This window comes from Excalfactoria chinensis, chromosome 4, assembly GCF_039878825.1.
Source record: "Excalfactoria chinensis isolate bCotChi1 chromosome 4, bCotChi1.hap2, whole genome shotgun sequence".
Lineage (NCBI taxonomy): Eukaryota > Metazoa > Chordata > Aves > Galliformes > Phasianidae > Excalfactoria > Excalfactoria chinensis.
Window position 1 is genome coordinate 5,409,511 of NC_092828.1, and position 20,039 is coordinate 5,429,549.

The window sequence follows — 20,039 nt, forward strand, 5'->3', positions numbered from 1 at the left end:
TTACCAGAATTCAGCTGTCTTTAGCAACAGCCATTTATTACATGCAGCATCCAGCTGTACAGAGGCTGAAACAAGTGGCAGCTTTTCCTCTACATTCCAAAGCCCGTCCCAGCACCAAATGGATGAGAAATAACACCACAGACAACCATTACTTACAGCATTTACATGCAGACTAAACTTCATACTTAAGTGAAGTCAGTATGGAAGGAATTAAACTCAATGCAGGTTTAAGTCCCAGGAGGCCCCAGAGAGATGCTGCTTGAGCTGCCAACGAGCTGCACTGCTCAGCAGCCCCAGAAAGCAGCACGTGTCTCACCGGAGCACTCCAGCTTTTCCCAAGGCAGGGAGGACAGCTATTCTCGGTCACTGTCGCTGTCACTGCTGTCGCTGTCCGACTGGATGCTCTCCAGCGTCCTCCTGCAAAGTTTAAACAGTTGAGTAAAAAAATATGTTGAAAAAAAAACCTTTGGAACCTTTTGCTTGAACCAAGATATCCAAAACACGGGGTAAACCCTGCTCCAAAGAGAATGGGGGCCCACTATGGGCTGCTGATACCTATTGTCACAATGGACAGGTCTACTCAGCATTTGGTCCAAGCACACCCATCTCTTTATGGCAAAGCAGACTTTAGTTACCCAAACTGGGGGGCCAGCTGTCAAAGCTGCAGGAACTTCTACTCATTGGCTGGGTAGGAGCAGGTGAGGCCTGTCCTTTGAGCGTGCCCACAGAGGCTCAGCAACAAACTGCAGTGGTCAACAGAATGCACTGAGGGTTGAGCACAAGCCTCAGAACCTGTGAAATGCACTGGTGGCTCTGCACCACTTCCCTGCTTTAATGCGCCTGAAATCAGTGTGTTTTCAGAGGCCAGAGCTTGCTCAGAAAAGATACTGGAGAGGAAAAGTGGTGACAGATCTGTGGGGTTACCCATAACGCCACTCAGTGAAAGGTCACGTTCGTTCCCTTCCAGGCATCATTAAGGGGTTATTTGTTGAGGTGTGGATGAAGCAGTCAGTACAAAAGCACATCATTCTGAAAGCAAGTTCTCTTAGCTGTGCTAGCAGAGAAGCCTTTGCACAGGAATTATCCCTCTAACACCCTGCCTACTCTACCCCTACAGCAATACCATAAAGCAGTCCAACTTACTTCTGGTTTTCAGAGAGTTCAAATTCCTTCTCTATTCTGCTTTTAAGCTTCTGCGATGAAGGAAGACCAAGGGATGCTGCCAGCTTCACCAGCTTAATGGCCTCCTCTGGGGAATTGGTTTGTTTCGCACAGTTCAAGAACTCATCCATCACCAGGTCACTGTAACAGCAAAGGCAAAGGGTGGTGGCTCACAGGGCCCCAGGTGAGGCGGCCATTGGCTCAATGCATGCAGCTGCCTTAGGGTGGGAAGGGAGGTGATATGTTTCAGATGACATAACCAGCCCAATTCTGCTCCTGCCAGAGCTGTTAGAAACGCACCTCAGCTTTCACCCCATACCAACATGATGCGCTTTGGAACAACTATCCTTACAGAAAGCAGTACTGCACAAAAATAGATGGTAGCAGCTCACTGCCCAGGATGAAGACCCCACCTTTACAACAGCCTACGTAACCCTTCCCCCTTTGCAGCCCCCACATGAGGCCTACGCTGTGGATAGCAGAGGTACAGAACAGTGATTAAAATCCCAGGCCAGCATGTCTCTGCCAGAGGCTGCTGTGACATCAATGGGCACAGGGAGCTCTGCTCCTCCAGCTCCACTGCATGTCATAGTGCTGGCTCTGCTCCTTTGTACCTGTGACAGTTGCTGCACATTTGTTGCCTTTCAGCAAGAAGCAAGCAAGTGTTCACAGCTGGTGCTGCAGGAAAGCAGGGAATACTACAACCAGAGAGCCTTGAGATCCATTTCTAACAACATGGAAACCACTTTCCTTTCACATTCACAACCCATGAACTACCAACCATGGTACAATCCCATGGTACAATTCCTTTCTCTACTCCCCAAACTGAGATAGGGGCTCTGAAAGGACCTAGCAGCCTTAGGTCTTCCTTCCAGGCTAGCAGAAGCCTGCAGAAAAGGGCAAGCACAAAGTGCTGTTAACAGCTGCCCTCAGATCTGGTCCACTATTAGCAGTCATAACAGAAGTGCAAGATCTCAGACAAAAGGGTACACGAAGTCAGAACCCAGATGTACTCACGTGGGAATCCTATTGATTTGCTGGAAACGCTCCATCATGCTCCTGTTCAAAAGGAAAATCAAAAACAAAAAGACATATATATACAGGTGTTAGACCTCTGGGACAAGGCCTAGATGAAACACAGGTGAGTTCTATTTCCTAGAGACAGCCCTTAGCTCCAGCACATCCCATGCCATATGCTTACAGATGCATCACGTGCCACCTAACATCACTGACCGGCAACACAGAACACCTTTAAATGCTACAGAGCAAACGACAAGAGTGACTGGCGACGAGTTTACTTTAAATTGGGAGTTCTAAAAATATTCCCTTCAGTTTTAATTAGACACGGGGCTAATTAAGGATTTAATTATCCCATTTAAGCTCTTCAGGAGTTTGGTGAAGAGTTCTAAAAATTAGGGAATGGGAAGCTGTAGAAAATCAGCCGTTCTTATTAAAGTGATAGGAAGTCCTACCTTGCCACAAGCAAGGAGACAGTGCTCTATGCCAGGCTTACTGTGCTTACTTCCAACCATTTTTTAAGACAAACGGCTACAGTTTGGTATCAAAAATGAACAAGAAAATGAAGAAAAAAGCCCACTAACATTCCCAGCAGGACTGACCCGCATCCCTTTATGTGCACTAGCATTCCTAGAGGATCAGCCATTGAGATTTGGATTTTCTGACTACACCCGAGTTACAGCATCACCAAAGAGCTCCTGACAGCCACACACGTACCACGCGTCCTGGGTTCTGCCAGCCTTGGAAAACACCACAGTGATACTGCCCAGCGCACTGCCTGTCCATTCCAGTGGGGCCTGATCTCTCCCGGATTGCTCGTGGACTGCTTTGATATCTTCTGCACACTTGGCAAATGCCAGTTGGACCTGTGAAAGGATCACACTGTCAATGCTAAAATCTCTGCAATCAATGTGATCCACTTCAGTGCCATTCCTCCTACATCCTCTACAGACACCGTATGTGTGCCCCAGCATGATTTAGTTCTGCAAATTAACAGCAATTGATCTTGGCAGATAAAAACCCTCTCTCTTCTGTCAGGACAACGGCTCCCACAGGTCAGGCTTCAAAACAACTCTGGTCAGGAGAGCTGTGTTTAGAGACATAAACCTTTAACTGGTTTGTCGGGATGAGGAGGATTCCTGCAGTGACATCTTTGGCAAAAATCCCTGAATGCTGCCACAGGCATCCCTAGGGATGTGTAATGTTCTCACTCAACAACCTTCACTGATGGATTCCTCTTCCAAACCCAGGTGTGGGAGTAATCCCCTGCTCTGAGGTTTCTTTTTGTACTGAAGACAATCTGAAGAGCTCTGCAGATCTGAATAAACTCTGACAGATCTGGAAACGTGTAATAGCACACACGCAGCAACCAGATCTCAAAGAAACAGGGACAGTAAGACAGCTCAAAGCACAGCAACAGTCTGTGTGTCATGCACAGAAATGGGAAGACATCTTTTACTCTTCTGTTACTGGGCTTCCTTACCTCTGCAGGGTGCTGATCCCTGCTCATCAAGGACAGAAGTTCTTCCAGCAGATCTCGTCTCTTATTAAACCCCAGCTGTTTCATATCTGTTGAGATAAAGACAGCAGTTAGTAGGATATTTTCTATACGCTAAAACCATATCTGCATTCTTGTCTCCCCAGCTTAAAAAGTAAAGAACAGGCAAAGAATTTACACAAGTTAAACCTGGGCAGTTGCTTAAGCTACTGTTACCCTGTAAGCATTCCATTTCCCAAGACAATGACATCTAATTCTTACTGGCATTTAAACATGGCACAGCCACGATCTCTGATTGGGCAGAACTGATAGCAGAGACTTTCTCTGCCTCATTAACCTCCATTCTGCACTCAGGAATAACATCCTCCTTGCCAAAGCATCTGACCACAGCTCTTCTGAGCACCTCCAAGTACTCCCCAACACCTCCCCCTGTGCACTGCTCCCAGCTCATATCCCCATGTAGCCACGTGGCTCCCACCAACCTTCCCAGACCGAAGGGATCACTTCCAAGTGGTTGGCTGCATCCAGGGCTTGGAGGAGGTCTAAGATGTTTTTAGGACTCGGATAGAAGAGCTGATGAAGGAAGAATCACTTCAGTGGACTGTAACTGTACCGGTTCTCTGTTGTAAAGCTTTAAAGCTTACAGCAGGAAACACTCACCGAAGGGCTCATTTCTTTGTACCATTTCAACACGACATCGATTTGTTCCATCATACACAACAACGAAAAGAATTTTGACCTACAAGAGGGAAAACAGCTCTAATTAGGTAACAATTGGATCACAAGAAGGGCCAGAATATTATTTTAATGAACTTACAGGAGCATCTCCAGCTACAATGTCTTAGTATGCTTTTCTTCAGATCAGCACACTAGTTAATTACGTTCCATGACTGCAGCACTTAATTACATTAGCAAAGGTGATTCAGATGCCACGATTACAGTCAAATGGCAAAACTGCCTGGAAGTTTAGTGCCTGAATACATCTGGTGCTCTGTGATCTCTACATACAACAGAGATACAGCCACCTTTTGTTGTGGTCTCCTAAACTGCCATCCTAAGTGGAAAACAGGACTGTAAAAGATTCAGCTGGATGGCGTAATGTTGGATGGAGATTAAGCCAAACTGAGGAGATGGAAGGGCAGGACCTGCAACCTTCTACTGTTCCCTCTCTGTCCTTCTGAGCAGGAACAGCTCTCTTATAATGCAAGAGGGACTAAGGAGGTATCACCTTAAACAGCCTGATGCTTATCTGACATACTTTATACATTTGGCCCTCTGACATTTCTGAACTCATGAACTCACTGTGCTCCAAGACACTTTATTTCAGTTTGGGAAAGGCCATAAACCAAAAATAAATCCTAGCTACGGCTGTTCCTAACAGCTTCTTTGTCATCCAGTTCCCAAACTGCACACACAATAAGTGATATTTAACAAAGCATCCTCCTGCACAACGTTCAAATCTGTTTGTACTCCAATTGATCACAACACTCAAGACGCTGAATGTTTTAACTGCACTTCACTCACCAGTACAAATTTAAGCGATCCATGTCCAAGAACTTCCAATTGTCTCCCTTCTCCATTGCTTTATTTAAACGATAGGCAAGCTTGATATCCTTAAGATCACAGCACTGCAAGAAACGAGTCAGGTGTTAAAGCTACCAAGTGTAACACTTAACACTTTCTTCCAAGACTCGCTTTCACACAGACCAGTAACAGTCTGACAGCAAACGTCCTTAATGGAATGCAATTCAGCGCAGTGACTGCTAAGCACTTTTCTTACTTGGGACAAATGAGTGTCTCTCTCTGTGGGCAAAAGCCAAAGCTGCTCTGTGAGCTATACTGTGTGGAGGTGGCTTACTGCTGCTAGAAGCAGGAGGCAGGCACAGAACACAGGCAGCTGTGTAGCGCTTTGTACCAAGAAATGCACCATCAGGCAAGTTAGCAACTGAGAAATATCAAATGAAAAACCACAGGATTATGCAGGAGGGTTGCAGAAGGTGATGGACACAGGTGAAAAAGGGAATGACGCTGAGAGCTAAATCTATCATGACAGGCTGGTGAACTCATTGACAATCCAGCGGGGATGAGTTACTTACCACCTGCATGGCACTGATAAAAAATCTGGCTGAAAGGGAAAACATGACGCCTGTTAGTTTCCAGCTTTCAATAAGACACACAGCAACCCACTAACCCACCCTCCTGAGGGACAGACACAGCATGTTCAATTAGAAACTGAACGTGCAGCTAAATTTGACAATATAGCAATACAAATGATCTGTTTGGGCCTGGGCAGCTTTACAAAAGCTACGTTCTTGTTTGACCTATGGCAGAGAACATGTGCAACCGAGACAGGTGTTGAGGTACATCACACACCTCTTCAGCACACCCACAGCTGTCCAAGCCATTACAACTGCCCCTCTAACACCTGACTGTCAGACAGACTGAAATTCATACCATCATCAGGGTCCTGGGGAGTGAAGCTCCTCTTTTCAACATCATCCAGCACCTCGGAGATGATGCTTGATGGGGCAAGATCAACTGTGGGACAAACAAATAAGTAATATCACACCTCAGCTGTACTATGAACTTTGTTGGTACAGAATCTCCTCCACAAAGACTGAACAGCCTTTATCAACTCAAGAAAATAGGTTTTCTTTTCAGTTTCTGCAGTTATCAAACATAGCAGAAGGATTCTTTCCTCTCTTGAAGAAGTAATTCTACTCTGTAGCGTTTTGTTCACTCAAGTGGAATCAGAGCAGTTAACAATGTTAGGGCTTCACACATAAAGCTTTATGTGAGGTCATAAATCAACTTCTCTCATCCATTGCATCTGGAAAGCACTTAAACCACACGTTACTTGCAAACAAGGTAATACTGCACATACCAGTTCTATAAAATATAGAGAGAAGATGATCATACGTTGCAAGGCTAGGCTCTGAAAAGCAAAAAGATTGAAATTAGCATGACAATTTTGACTGAGCTTATGCACAAGCTCTGATTCACATTCTCTACACCTTCTAGTCAGGCACTATTTGTAATTTACTCAATCACCCCTCTCCCTTTCACCCTAATGATGGACCAAACCTCATTTACAAACATTACAACTGGAAGAGACAATGTCTAAGAGCGGATAATCAGCTGGAGTATCATATTGCTTAGGGACATGTGGCCAAGATTCCCTGCTCTAATTTAACAGCAGTAATGTTTTGTACCTAGTTTTCTACTCTACATGCCTTTAGTGTATCAGCAAGGTGTTATTTGAGCAAATCACCCTCTACCACACATCAAATCAGTTGTGCAAATACTACCTGCCCACTGCACGCCCACTTGTCCTTGAAGACCTAGATGTAACTAGGTTAACAATAAACATGGTCCTAATTTAAGAGGCTACAGCATCCAAACGCTTTATTCTGGCTGTGGCATTCTGGTTCTCTTACCAATTTCAAGTGCTTCCATCTCCTTCATTACCGGCACAGCCATACTCCTGCCTACGCCACCACATCTTCTCAGAGTCTTCAGTACAGCATTAAAAGTTCTCACATTTGGTTGCACTTCCTGCTGAGCCATGTGAGTCAAGAACATCTTAAAAGAAAAGTAAACCCTTAGTGCTTCACACATGATGGATCACAGTTTATCAGCACTCAAGGAGGCAGAGATATATTTCCCCAGTCTAATCCTTTTCATAGTCTGCAAGTGAACAACACTATCTCAAGTAACCACTACAGGAAGCACTACCTCACCTTTAATTATTTGACTGAGAAAAGACTATTAAATGACATCACATCAGAGCTTTGAGACTTCTGACCAGAATAGCAAAGAAACTGTTAAGCTTACTAACTAATCTTCCTCACTGATGCTTTCCTGTTAGTACTGGAATCACTAATGTTACTACTCCTCTAAATTCCATTTCCAATACAATCAATCACAAGTCAAAGAGGAGCTTTTAACCTAGTTTTTTAAACCTCCCATTATATTCTATGATTTTATGATCATAATTTCCCAACTTCTTACTGGCTTGGATCAGAATGTTCTCAGAAGACAAACTGTTCTGCAAGGACAGTTAGATTTAGTACACTGTTCACTCCTTAACAGCCAGCTTGTATTTAAACCAGCACTAATTCCTTCGCAGCAGATACTGCTACCTTCTTACAAAGCTCATTTTCAGCATCAGTCTCTGAACAACAGCACACTTACAACACAGACCCAGTCCCTGCACTATAAGCCCTTTCCTTTACCTGCTTACCTTGATTAATTCCCATCTTTCCAGGAACCTGTCCTTCAGAAATGGGACTGCTGTTATCAGTGCATTGAAGGTGTGCACATCAGCTGGAAAGCATAACATAATTCCTCTTAATTGACAACTATATTCTGTGGAGAACTACTTGTTGTAACATGGCTCAGTCTTTGGCGAAGTTCTCATGCAAACCTGTTTCCAGTGAGCCAGCCACACGCCAGCTGCACTGACACCAACAGTTTGCACTCAGCTCCCATGATCTAGCTGAGGTCCGTACCCCTGCGCCAATCATCACTGCCATGACAGAAATATTCACATACCCACAACTCCTTTCTTCTACTTAGAAAACCATCATTCAAAACAGGAGATGCTTACCCTTGTGCCTGTCATTCAGCAAGTCTGTGTACATGTCATAAGCTTTAGCAGAAGCCCCATGCTGGAAAAAACAAATGAACCAAACAAATAAACCATCTCTGCATGTGAGATTTCACAAGCTGAAAAAGGCCCTCCTAGCACTAAAGAGCATTTTACCTTCACCATCCCACGGATCATTGTGCAATAGGAGTGTGCGTTCCTCTCGGGCATTATCTTAAATATCCTTTCAGCATTGTTGTTCTCCCTGGAATCAACACACGAGCTCAATGTTAAATGAACTCAATGAAAGATATCTTTAGGGCTGCCACTCAAATACATTCATCCTCACCCTCTGAACTATTCCATAATCACTTTCTAGATCTCCATCGATACTTCAAAACATTATCCAATGCAGATATACAGATTAATATCTGCAAATATGGACTGCTAATAAGTCTTGATTTCATTTTTATAATGACAATGTGAGTGCACAGCCCTCTAGCAACAGGAATACTGGCAATGCTTTTCATACCTCCATCTAGAGGCAGATGGGTGCGATCCTCTCTGGGGAGGTCTCTTTGGAGTCTCCTGCTCTGAAGCATTCACCTGAAGAGATTTTTGCAGAGATGAGTTTCTCAGAATCCAAAGTTGCAGTTAAACATCAAATGACGTGTCTTAGTTACAGAAGTGCAGCAGCAATTTATATGCTACTGAAGATGAATATTCTGAATGAGTCGCAATAAAATTATTTAGACTATGATGTTTAAGAAGCGATAATGATACTAAGAATACTGTTTGTTACCAAAAATACAAGATGAATTAAATGCATTTGTGGAGTGGAAGGGAAAAATTACATCATAATAAGTATAAAACCCTTTCTCAACAGTCATCCCAGGGACAGATACTGCCAAACACATCTACTGCTGCATCCAGGAACTGATCCAAGATCCAACAACAAGAAGCCCTCAACTTTATTAAAACTCAGTTAAGATTCAAACTGAAATCCAGTGAACATGTTGATCTTCATTAGAGAAGTCTTTGGAAGCAAATGACAAAACCAAATCTGGCAGGTATTTAAACACAGTTCAGCAAACCTAGTCAATACAAGGTTGTTCCTGTTATTAGGTTCAGCTTTTGCTGGTAGGTCAGACACAGGATTTTATAACTGCAGTATTTCTAGGAGATGCTGACTGCATCTGACCTGCCTCATACCATCTTCCAGGTAAATGGTCACAGGGCAAAAACCTTGAAATCACCCTTATACTCTCTTGCAACTTAAGAAAGAGGGAAATAGAGCTCAACAGCTTTTTCATACCTCTGATTCTTCCAAATCCTCTTTTTCTTCAGATTCCTTTTCCTGAGTAGATTCTCCATCCCCATAAAAGCATAACAAATCTAAAAGGCTGTTAGTGGTCTCCAGTGATACAGGAGTACCTACAGAGAATAAAGATACACAGCAGTCACAAAGAAATGAAAAAACATTACTATTCAATGCACATCCACAGCAGATTACTATTTTCTCTTCTGACAGAGAAGCTGCCTAGCAATTCTGTGAGACAGAGGTACAAAATTAACACCTTAATGAAGCTATTTATAGTAGAAGACAACTTCAGCAGTGGACTTGAGTATTTGTTAGTCTCACTGAATGAGTTTTTCTGACCAAGTGGGAGAAGGGAATAGCAGCTGGCGGCTTAAACTGCGAACAAGTGAAATGTCAAGTGCTTTTCCTGACTACAGCTTGCTTTGAGTCTACTAGGTGATATGATACAAATTTAAAACTGACAAATGAGTAACACAGTCATGAAATTGCCTCCATACAAAACCTAGATTTCCTCTGGTGTTAGTTACACTGTGCAAAGAGAGAATTCTACCTCTTCATGCTTGGATCAAATTCTGCTCCCTTGTAGACAAATTCAGGCAGAAAAGTGGCAACACATGAACAAGCTACCTCTACGTTTCTCATTCAAGGTGACTATCTGACATTAGCCTGGGCCAGCTACTAAAACATGTTTTTGCATGATTTAAGCAGAGCTTCATCCTGGAACCTGGCAGGCAATGACCATACCTGCTTGTAGGAGCTGATCAAACAGGTCCACTGAAGCTTTCACCATTCGGAGGTTGACGCGCTCTTTCAGAGCTTCCTCATTCACACCTTCAATCTGAGGTGTACATATCTCAGGCATCAGACTCTAAAAGCAGAGAGTACAAGTCAAGCATATGCTCCAATCTCATCATTACAAACACTAGCAATTAACAAAACCAACTGTTTACATTAGTTTTTGGCCCAGTCTTACAGTGGATTTCACTACCTGACAACACACAAATACAATGAAAACAAACAGCAAAAAGCTTACTGGTATGTTTGGTTCAGCAAGAATCTTGTCAAAAAAATGAGGATATTCCTTAATAATATATTTTGCAGCATTTCTCCCGGACTCTTTTGACAATGAAAGCAGACGCTGCATAGGAAAAAAGAGAACAAGAGTTTGGTGAAGCATGTAACTAAAAGGCCGAGGGAGGAAAAACAGTTTCCATAACATAGAGGGTTCCAATGGGACCAAATGAACCTCGTGCCTTTTCTTCAACTCTTTATTATAACACAGTAAGGATGTCTGTTCCTTAAATTACACTGTAGTATACTCCTATTACTTAGCCATGAATTAGATACCTTAAATCTCACATCAGTACCTCAAGCTCAAGATTCTCTCTCAGATATATAGCATGAGGAAGTTTCTTCCTACTTTACGCCTACATTCGCTGGCACCATCCACCTTCCATCCAGCCAGCTGTTCATTGATAAAGCTAAAATTCCCAGAGGTTGACTAGGATGGTTAAATTAATCACATGCTGTCTGTGTAGTAACATGCATCCCAGTAACTATTTGGTTTTAAATCACATAGAATTCAACTTAACTAAACTGTGAACACAAAATCTCTATGTAGCGCTTGTTCACTTTCTATACACAACAGATACAAATACAGCTACAATGGGCTAAATGCCTAGCCTAAAGAATTACTGTAGGATTCCAATCAGAAAGCTGAAGGATTTTACAGGAAATACTCACAGCAGTGGCTGCATTTCTTGGCATAAGGTAAGGGTCATCCTGGAACATATAATGAGCAGCAGTAGGATCCTGTTGGAAGGAGAACCCAGGACTGAGACTTATAGTTATGTACTCAGGCACAGTGCTCATGACATGGTAGAGCTGTCCATAGTGCTTACGTAAGTACCACCTTATTTGCATTCTACAAGAATACCAGACTCAGAATGGGTTCAGCTATTTGGAAACTGTTTCAAAAGCATCTGCATTCTTCACGTATATGTGGGTTAACAAAGCAACCACAAAAGGGTCTTTACTGTAACAGGGCAAGCACTGAGTGCAAAGAAAGTAAGGTCACCACCTCTTAACATTCTCAGGAGTCCTGAGTTGATTTGCAGAAACTTCCTCCTGATTTTAGCAAAAGCCTGATTAAAATGCACAGCTTTCACAGGTAGCTGAGCAAGAGTGAGCTGAGGAAAAGTGAAACTGTCAAAAATACCAAACCTGATGTATAAGTTCTGCCTTCTGTTTCAGGCTAAGGTAGCAGTCAGACCCGTCAGAGTGACCCTTCAGGTAGTGTCACTCCGATGATGCACAAATGAACCCCTATGCATGATCACAACAAAACTACTCACCCTTTTTACAGTAGAAGCCAACGTTTGGAGAACTGCTAGTTTATCCCTAGGTGTAAAACAAGCTTTCATTAATACAAGGTTGCAGACTTTTAATGTTACCTATTGGATTCTAGGCATCATAAGTACAGGTTTGTAAAGATTTTCAGTTCAAGTCCAAGAATAGAGCAACATGTTTTCTCTTATTCAACACCTTCCAATGACATACTAATAAAAACCAACATAAACAACACTTTTTTCCTCAGAAATAGAAACCCTCTTTCATTAGTTAGCAACGGAAGGTTGTCTTTTGTTACAACCAAGTTCCAATCTCATTCAAAGACAAGATTAAATTTAGCTGTCAAGCAATGATTTTTTTTCCAGGCCATGACATGTTCCCACACTACAAACCCACCAAGTTTTCCTTCGTGGAAGCACAATTTCTTCTTGAGTGCCTACAAGAAACAATATTAAAATCGTTATTAGAAACTAATAGAAAACCATGACCTAAAGAAAACCGATGATTTGAGCTAGTATATTCAAAAGTATTTAATCAAAGTCTTCAAAACCACAGTCTGATATAGACCACTAGATCAGATAACAGAAAAGGCTGGAGGTAGAAGTCCTGTGTGTAGACAGGATCAGAACTCTGAGTTTTCTTCTACCTCAGGAAGATCTATCCTCTTACTCATAAAGTTTCCTTAGAATCATAGAATTACCCAGGTTGGAAAAGACCCTGAAGATCATCAAGTTCAACAGCAGCCTAACCATAGTACCCTAACTCTAACAACCCTCTCCTAAATCATATCCCTGAGTACCACATACAAACGGCTCTTAAACACATCCAGGGATGGTGACTCAACCACCTCCCTAGGAAGCCTATTCCAGTACTTAACTACTTTTTCTGTAAAGAAGTGTTTCCTAATATCCAACTTAAACTTGCCCTGGTGCAACTTGAGGCCATTTCCCCTCGTCCTGTCACTTGTCACCAGTGAGAAGAGACTTGCCCCACTCTCACTATAAACACCTTTCAGGTACTGGAAGAGCACAATAATGTCTCCCCTCAGCCTCCTTTTCCCCAGACTAAACAGCCCCAGCTTCCTCAGCCTCTCCTCGTAAGGCTGATTCTCCAAGCCCTTCACAAGCCTCACTGCCCGTCTCTGGACCTGCTCCAGTACCTCCATGTCTTCCTTAATCATCCTTATCCTGTATCTTCCAGCTTAAGCTCCAGATTGTCTCATTCCACTCTGGACTCTCAGAACTAAAAAGATCAACTCCTTGTCATTGGATGTTGGGGATATCAAAACCTTATTTCATTTCAAAGAGTAATTGGGCAGCTCATGGATTGGACGTGGCTGGAATGAGGGGAACCAAGCAAATTAAGCCAGGAAATCTCCACACAATGAAGATGGTAGGAAAGTAAAGAGGGTAAAGATGACATTCACTAACAGACTACGCTGTGTGGAATCTGGAAAAGGAAGGAACTCGTAATTACAGCATCATACCTTCTGAGTTTTCAACAGTCTTCCCAAGAGCTGCATTAGTAGAAGAGCACCTATAAGCCAATCAGAGCTTTGAATGAGTAGAGATGAAACTAATACAACAAAGCTATATTAACAACGTTCTGGACTACAAGAATTTGCAATTGATTTAGGGGGTATCGTGGCTGCATCCCAGTAAGCAAATCACAAGCATTAATTAAAGAAGCTAATTTAGGGCAGAAACTGCAACAGGTTGCCTGAGAGGTTGTGGAGTCTCTCCTGAATATACTCAAAACCCTCCTGGATGCTGAAGAATGCGCTGTTTGCATCCCTGCATGCTTTAAAGTGACACGGAACAGCAATAACCGCCCCCATTTGCTACGTATTTATTTTACAGGCCATACCCTCGTCACCTCAGATGCAAGCCACGCTTTACCCACATGCTACACAGCAGGCACAGGAGGATTTCATTTGAGGAACACCCTTAAATCAATCCCAAGCTACTTCCCCACAAGGTTCAGCAACTGAAGGCCACTTTAACGCCCCGAACCCAAGTCTGTGGTGCAGAGAGACCCAACAGAACCCTCCACAAAGGCAGTTCGGCCTCTGTGCTCAGGCCGCCTCACGCCTCCCTGAAGCCGCACTGCGCATGCGCGGCCTTTCGCGCCTCAGCCCCCCCCTCGCTGCCGTCGCCCCGCTCTCCTCAGCACGGAGCCATGGCGGAGCCTTACCGTCCGCACCGCCTGCTCAGCGCCAGCACTCGGTGCCAGGAGCTCAGCCCGACCCGCCGAGCCGCCATGCCGGCCCTCACGCAGCGCTCTCTGGGAAGGAAGGAAATCGCTCCCACTCCGGCAGCGGCGAGTGACGAGCTCTCCGTCCCTCCTCCTGCCGGCAGTGCGTAGCAGCGCCAGGCCCCGCCTCTCCCTCCGCCGCCGGCACAGCGTGCTTCCGCCAGCGGCTGCCCAGCGGCTCCGAGCGCTGCCTGGGCCATGAGGCCGCCGAAGGTGGTGCCGTGGTGGCGGTTCGCCAGGGTGTCCTTCGGGCTGTACAGCGCCGACGAGATCAGGTGAGGATCCGAGGCGCGCCGCGTCCTGCCGACCTCCGGCACCCCCTGCATGGTTGTTGTGTGCTGAGGTGCTGTGTGTCCTGTGGGGAAGACGGAACGGTTTTATGGCATGGGGGACCCGATGACGTTACGCGACTTCCCCGTCTAGTTGTTAAAGATATAAGGGGGATATTTAGCGTGCTGTAGGTGGCCCTATCGATATGCCCGTGCATGCCCAGCGTGCTTGCAAAAAGGTGTTTTCATCAGTCGTGTAGATGCTCAGCTTCAATCCCGGTTGTAACGTTAACACGTATTTCCTGTTTTTATCTTTTTATTTTCTTGCCACTCATTCGTGCTCTTTCTACTTTCTACAGGAAACTGAGTGTAAAAGCCATAACAAACCCTCAGTATTTGGATAACGTGGGGAATCCTTCTGTTAATGGATTGTACGACCTGGCTCTGGGGCCTCCTGATAACAAAGAAGCGTGTGCAACGTGCATGCAAAACTTCAACAACTGCCCAGGGCACTTTGGCCACATAGAACTGCCTCTGACTGTCTACAATCCTCTGTTTTTTGACGTATGTATGCTTAATTGTTGTCTCACAACTGAAGCGAGGGGTTGTGTTCAGCTGCTACCTACTTTTATCCTAGAGTTTCTAAATGTTTTCTGGACATTCAGGTCTTGTTCAGGCTCACAATAGAGATATTTGTACCTGCAGGTCCTCATATTCCAGAAACCTGGGTCAGAGTAGATGATACTTGACTACTTATATAGCAATACGATGAGTGACAACACATGTGCAAGCTAATAAACCTACCAGAATAACTTTTTTCCCTTCTCTTTTTGTTCCAGAAACTATTCCTTCTAATTCGAGGTTCTTGTTTAAATTGTCATATGCTGACATGTACTCGAGCTGTGGTTCATTTGCTGCTAAGTCAGCTGAAGGTTCTGGAGCATGGGTTGCTTCAAGCTGTCCACGATCTTGAAGTCGTCTTAAGTAGGGCAAGTACTCAGTCTTTCTCCATTCATTTTTATTTAGTTGGTGGTGCTGTAATTACAAACCTATCTATATTCTGCGCTATTTCTTTCAGTTTTTAGAGCAAAGTGCAGATGCGACAGCTCTGGAAATTGAAGAAGAGTTAAATCGCCATGTTGATGAAATATTGCAAAGTCAAGAACTGAGTGATCAATGTTCAAATGTAAGTAGAATCAGTGACCCTGCTGGGACCTCAGATTTTGTCCTTGCCATATAACAGTGTGCAGAGGGAAGTCTGTGTTTCATTATGCAGACTCTAGAATTTGTTCTTGAGTTTTGAACTGTAATATATATTTTCTCCCCTGTCCCAAAGTTGGAGTAACAATTAACTTTGGATGAAATATGCTTTGTTTTCTGTTTTGGCTCACCAGGTGAAAAATGTTTGTGAGTGTAGAAATAAATTGATATCCCAGTTCTGGAAAACACACATGACTTCGAAGAAATGCCCAAACTGCAAGTAAGTTTAGCTACATGAGGAATTAAATAGATGGTGTGAAGTCCAATAGTGTAAGTCTCTTCTCTGTTTCTTGTTTTTCTTTAAGATCAAGGAGATCACTGGTGCGAAAAGAGCATAACAGCAAGCTGACAGTTACTTATCCTACTACAGTGTTTCGTAAGTCAGGAGAGGAAAGCATCATGGATGAACCAGCAGGTAAGATGTTTGTCTTCTGCTCAAATATGTTTACAATTACTTGCCTGGATTTAAGATGGACAAATTCCTAACAACGAATATGTGCTTTTGACTTGTGTACTGAAAAAAATAAACCATAAAAAAGAAAGGGGAAAAAACACAGTAGGTTCAGCAGTAGGAGATTACCCAATTTCCGTTAAATTCCAGGTGTCTGCTTTAGCTTCCTATTTGTGACACATTCAATGACATTCATTCTGTGACTCTACGAGCCTGTAGAATACTACTTTGGGCTTTTTGTTTCTAAACTCCGCAGAGCAGCTCACAGTCTGGTGGTGTGTTTTGTTGTGTTAGTGATTTAAATAGTTGTTCTGGAGAGTCAGGGGAGTTGCCACAGTTAGAACAGCTTGCCTTATTCTTGTGGACCCTTCTAACATTCACGTGTGAAGTATTACTAAGAAATATTACCTCCCGTCAGTTATCAAAGACCAAGATTTGAGTCCTGCTTGTCCTTTTGAGCTATAGGCAGACTCTTCATTTTTGTTTTGATCATTTGAATAGTGGTATGGTTTGCCATTAATCAGATAAAACATGCTTCAGCTGTTTTGGATGAGTTTTGTTTCAGTTACTTATACTCTTATCTAGCAGCCACATAAATGACTTGCTTTTTCAATACTGAGAAGACTCTTTGATTAACATGTTTGCTTTCAGGATATGAAATTAACGACATTACTTTAAAGGAAGGTAACACACCAAATAAATGCTTTGGTTACCGTTTTCAGTCTTTCCCCTTGCTGGAATCACCACTATAAGCAAAAAATAATAAACCTTTCAAACTAACTGATTGTGTTTTTTATTGTCATGCTCACCCCCCTCCCCTTTCTTTTTCTTTCCTTATAGTGATCGATGAAACTCAGTTAGGGAAGAGAGGATACCTGACACCAATGACTGCCAAGGAGTTTGTCTTGGCTCTGTGGAAGAATGAAGGTAATGTTTGTTCCCATGTGAAATCCTTTTCAAATCTGTACCTTTTGTCTTAAGAGCTTTTGGTTGAAAGACAGATTTCTAAGGACAAGAAGGGCTGATTCCAAGTGAAGATAGAGCATTTGGTGACCTAGATTGATCAGCTGTTATCAGATTGCCGCTTCTCAAAGTGTGTGGCTCTGTGACTGTTCCCCATGGTTTTATTTGGTTGAAGACTGAATGTTTTGAGTTTCCCATGCACTGAATGTGCGTACAGTTGGAAGGAAAAGTTGAGGGATTTCATGTTGTAGTCTCAGCCAGTAGCTGTGAACTGTTTCTTCCAGCTCTTCTGGCATTTTTGTTTTGTTATGCTCTGCGTTTCCATTTGTTTCTAAAAAAAGATGAGACCAAAAAGAACAATAGCATTCTTTTTAAAGCATTTTGGCCTAAATGTTCTTTTAAACAAGCTCTCTAGTATTTAACTTGGCAGAGTTTTTTGACCTGATTGACCAAACGTATCGGGGGGGTTGAATTCCCAAACAAAAGCAGTAATGATGTGTTTATCTCTTCAGGTTTCTTTCTACGTTACCTCTTCCCTGGGATGGATCCCCATAAGGACTCAGCTTTCAGCCCAGATATGTTCTTTTTAGATCTGCTTGTGGTTCCTCCTTCAAGGTAAAAGTTCCCCTAACAATCATGAAAGAAGTCATAGGGTCTAGCACAGCTCCTAAGGAGTCAGAAGATGGAATAAGAACTAAGTGAAATATTTATGCTCATTACATATGAATATTATATGCTGTATGGTGCAGTAGAATTTCTTGTTACAGGATCATTCCTCTGTTATGACTGCCTCAGTGCAATAAATGAAGTTTTAAATGCTAAATGTTAGTTTGTGGGCATTGTTTTTCATGCATTGGAGACTTGGCTCAGAATGCTTGAGGTTTATTACGTTACTTTTTGGCAACATTAATTTTCTCAAATGATTTTGATCTGCCGTAGGTATCGTCCTGTAAATCGTATTGGAGACCGGATGTTTACAAACGGTCAGACTGTGAACCTGCAGGCTGTCATGAAAGATGCCACCTTGATCAGGAAGCTGTTGGTTTTCATGGCAAAAGAACAATGCCAGCCAATTAAAATTGTAGAAGATGAAAACCGAACAGTAAGAATTGCTGGTTATCTTATTATCTGCTTTTTTGGTGTATGGTTGCAGTTGAATGAAAGATGGTAAAGGAGGAAGCTATTGTATCTCTTAAGCCTAGTAGGGCCACTAAGATGATCAGAGGGCTGGAGCACCTCTCCTATGAAGAAAGTTTGAGGGAACTGGGCTTGTTTAACTTAGAGAAGAGAAGGCTCCTGGGAGACCTCATTTGTGGCCTTCCAGTACTTGAAGGGAGTATTTAAATGGGAGGGGGAATGGCTGTTTATGAGGGTGGATAGTGATAGGACAAGGGGGAATGGTTTTAAACTGAGACAGGGGAGGTTTAGAACAGATCTTAGGAGCAAGTTTTTCACACACAGGATGGTAACGCACTGGAACAAGTTGCCCAAGGAGGCTGTGCATGCCCCATCCCTGCAGGCATTCAAGGCCAGGCTGGATGTGGCTCTGGGCAGCCTGGTGTGGTGGTTGGCTGGGGGTTGGATGGCTTGAGGTCCTTTTCAACCCAGGCCATTCTATGATTCTATGAAGTGTAGTCTTGGTTGTTTTTAACCATAAAGGTAATCAGTATCGATACTTGTAACGAGAGCCCTTCTGAAAAAATAACTGACAGTGTACAACTGTCTGCGTGGAGTCTCTGAGGTTCAGGCATGTATCCTTTGCCCTTGAAATCCCCACGTTGAGAACATAACTGTGAAGAAAATTAAGCTAGATTCAATCTGAATTACATATCTCCAGCTTTTGCTAGGTTTTGCATTGTGTTGGTTATATCCTTTTCTTTGGAGTGTCATCAGTGTTCCAGCTATTTGCATCCATTGATATGAGGCCTGTTATTTTTCTGGAAGTGTCTGTGGTGCTGTGTACAACTGGAGGAAATCCTGTATTTCTGGCAGATACACTCAGTGCAATGTACTGCTGTACAAAGGAAGAAACTTCTTGTATCTCATGTGGAGTAAAGAATAGTGCAGGTTAACCAACACACATAACCTACATGGCAGAAATAAATCACAAAACATGCTGAATGCTTTTGTTTTTAAATTTGTTTATAAATCGTGTTGTTAAGAATTCTTTGATATTGGATGTAATTTCAGCAGGATGTGGTTTACATCCTGAAGTGTCAGGATTTTTAATATGTTTTAGTTACTGAGGATGCCACCACTAGGTGGGGATGTGCCCTTAAAATGTGTATACGGATTATTTCTGGACTGTGAGAATGAAGCGATGCAAGCTCTCAGATTTGTGTTTTTATGTTAACATTGGGTTTTCCAGTAGCATGGTGGCTCTTAGCCCATACTGACCAGCTAGTAAAAAAGCTAATTTGGGAAGTAGACTGTTTCCCAAGCAATCAGTTATTAAAATGCTGCTGGAATATAGCTGCTATCTGGAGGTCTCTTTATGTTTCTAAATCTTGACAGAAGATCTCTCTGAACACTTAGCTGTAGTGACAGTGTTGACATATCTTTCAAATTAATGTCATCGATGAGTTGCATTTGCTATGTAATGTGATAATTAGCAAGTATTTTTTGTTAAATCCAAGTCTTTTCTGCTTCTGTAGAAGACAGGTGAGAGTGATGAGCCTCTGGACCGTTCTGTGTTGGCAACTATTCCAGGACAGACCATTGCAGACAAGCTTTATAATGCTTGGATTCGTCTTCAGACCCACGTCAACATTGTGTTCGACAGTGACATGGACAAACTAATGACTGAGAAGTACCCTGGTATTCGTCAGGTGGGTAGCAGGGGGGGTTGTAGACTCTGGTCTTTGTGTATCACTGGTAGCTAAAGGGAAATAAATGGATAGAATAAGAAA

General features: G+C 43.1%; 2 protein-coding genes and 1 non-coding gene across 3 annotated transcripts in view; 1 reads left to right on the forward strand and 2 right to left on the reverse strand.

Moving 5' to 3' along the window:
* On the reverse strand, positions 1-14,387 carry PTCD3 (pentatricopeptide repeat domain 3). Its single transcript, XM_072335547.1, has 24 exons — positions 14,128-14,387; positions 13,421-13,470; positions 12,331-12,370; positions 11,940-11,985; positions 11,329-11,397; positions 10,619-10,723; positions 10,330-10,453; positions 9,580-9,698; positions 8,797-8,870; positions 8,442-8,529; positions 8,286-8,346; positions 7,920-8,002; positions 7,114-7,258; positions 6,561-6,611; positions 6,131-6,214; positions 5,773-5,801; positions 5,201-5,304; positions 4,337-4,415; positions 4,159-4,249; positions 3,662-3,747; positions 2,896-3,044; positions 2,179-2,220; positions 1,144-1,302; positions 1-417 (listed from the first exon to the last, which is right to left on the reverse strand). Exons 1-24 carry the CDS (start codon positions 14,385-14,387, stop codon positions 354-356), a joined length of 2,202 nt encoding a protein of 733 aa, XP_072191648.1. The 3' UTR covers positions 1-353.
* On the reverse strand, positions 8,069-8,211 carry LOC140252336 (small nucleolar RNA SNORD94). The gene has a single exon (XR_011903617.1). It is a non-coding gene; the product is annotated as a small nucleolar RNA SNORD94 (small nucleolar RNA).
* Positions 14,335-20,039, forward strand: part of POLR1A (RNA polymerase I subunit A) — a 27,786-nt gene continuing 22,081 nt past the window's right edge. Inside the window, exons 1-10 of the mRNA XM_072335538.1 lie at positions 14,335-14,462; positions 14,816-15,020; positions 15,296-15,445; positions 15,535-15,642; positions 15,851-15,936; positions 16,022-16,131; positions 17,008-17,094; positions 17,643-17,745; positions 18,070-18,232; positions 19,785-19,958. Coding sequence (XP_072191639.1) covers positions 14,386-14,462; positions 14,816-15,020; positions 15,296-15,445; positions 15,535-15,642; positions 15,851-15,936; positions 16,022-16,131; positions 17,008-17,094; positions 17,643-17,745; positions 18,070-18,232; positions 19,785-19,958 — 1,263 coding nt within the window. The 5' untranslated portion in view covers positions 14,335-14,385. The remainder of the gene's footprint in view (positions 14,463-14,815; positions 15,021-15,295; positions 15,446-15,534; positions 15,643-15,850; positions 15,937-16,021; positions 16,132-17,007; positions 17,095-17,642; positions 17,746-18,069; positions 18,233-19,784; positions 19,959-20,039) is intronic.

What these genes read in the sequence shown, in the direction of transcription:
- PTCD3 (XM_072335547.1), bottom strand. Translation starts at nt 14,387, where the DNA reads ATGGCCCAGGCAGCGCTCGGAGCCGCTGGGCAGCCGCTGGCGGAAGCA. An exon ending in TCCCCAGGACCCTGATGATG is followed by an intron (nt 5,802 to 6,130) that starts GTATGAATTTCA and finishes TTTCCCTTTCAG; the next exon opens with CCAGATTTTTTATCAGTGCC. An exon ending in GGGATCAGCACCCTGCAGAG is followed by an intron (nt 3,045 to 3,661) that starts GTAAGGAAGCCC and finishes ATCCTTTCACAG; the next exon opens with GTCCAACTGGCATTTGCCAA.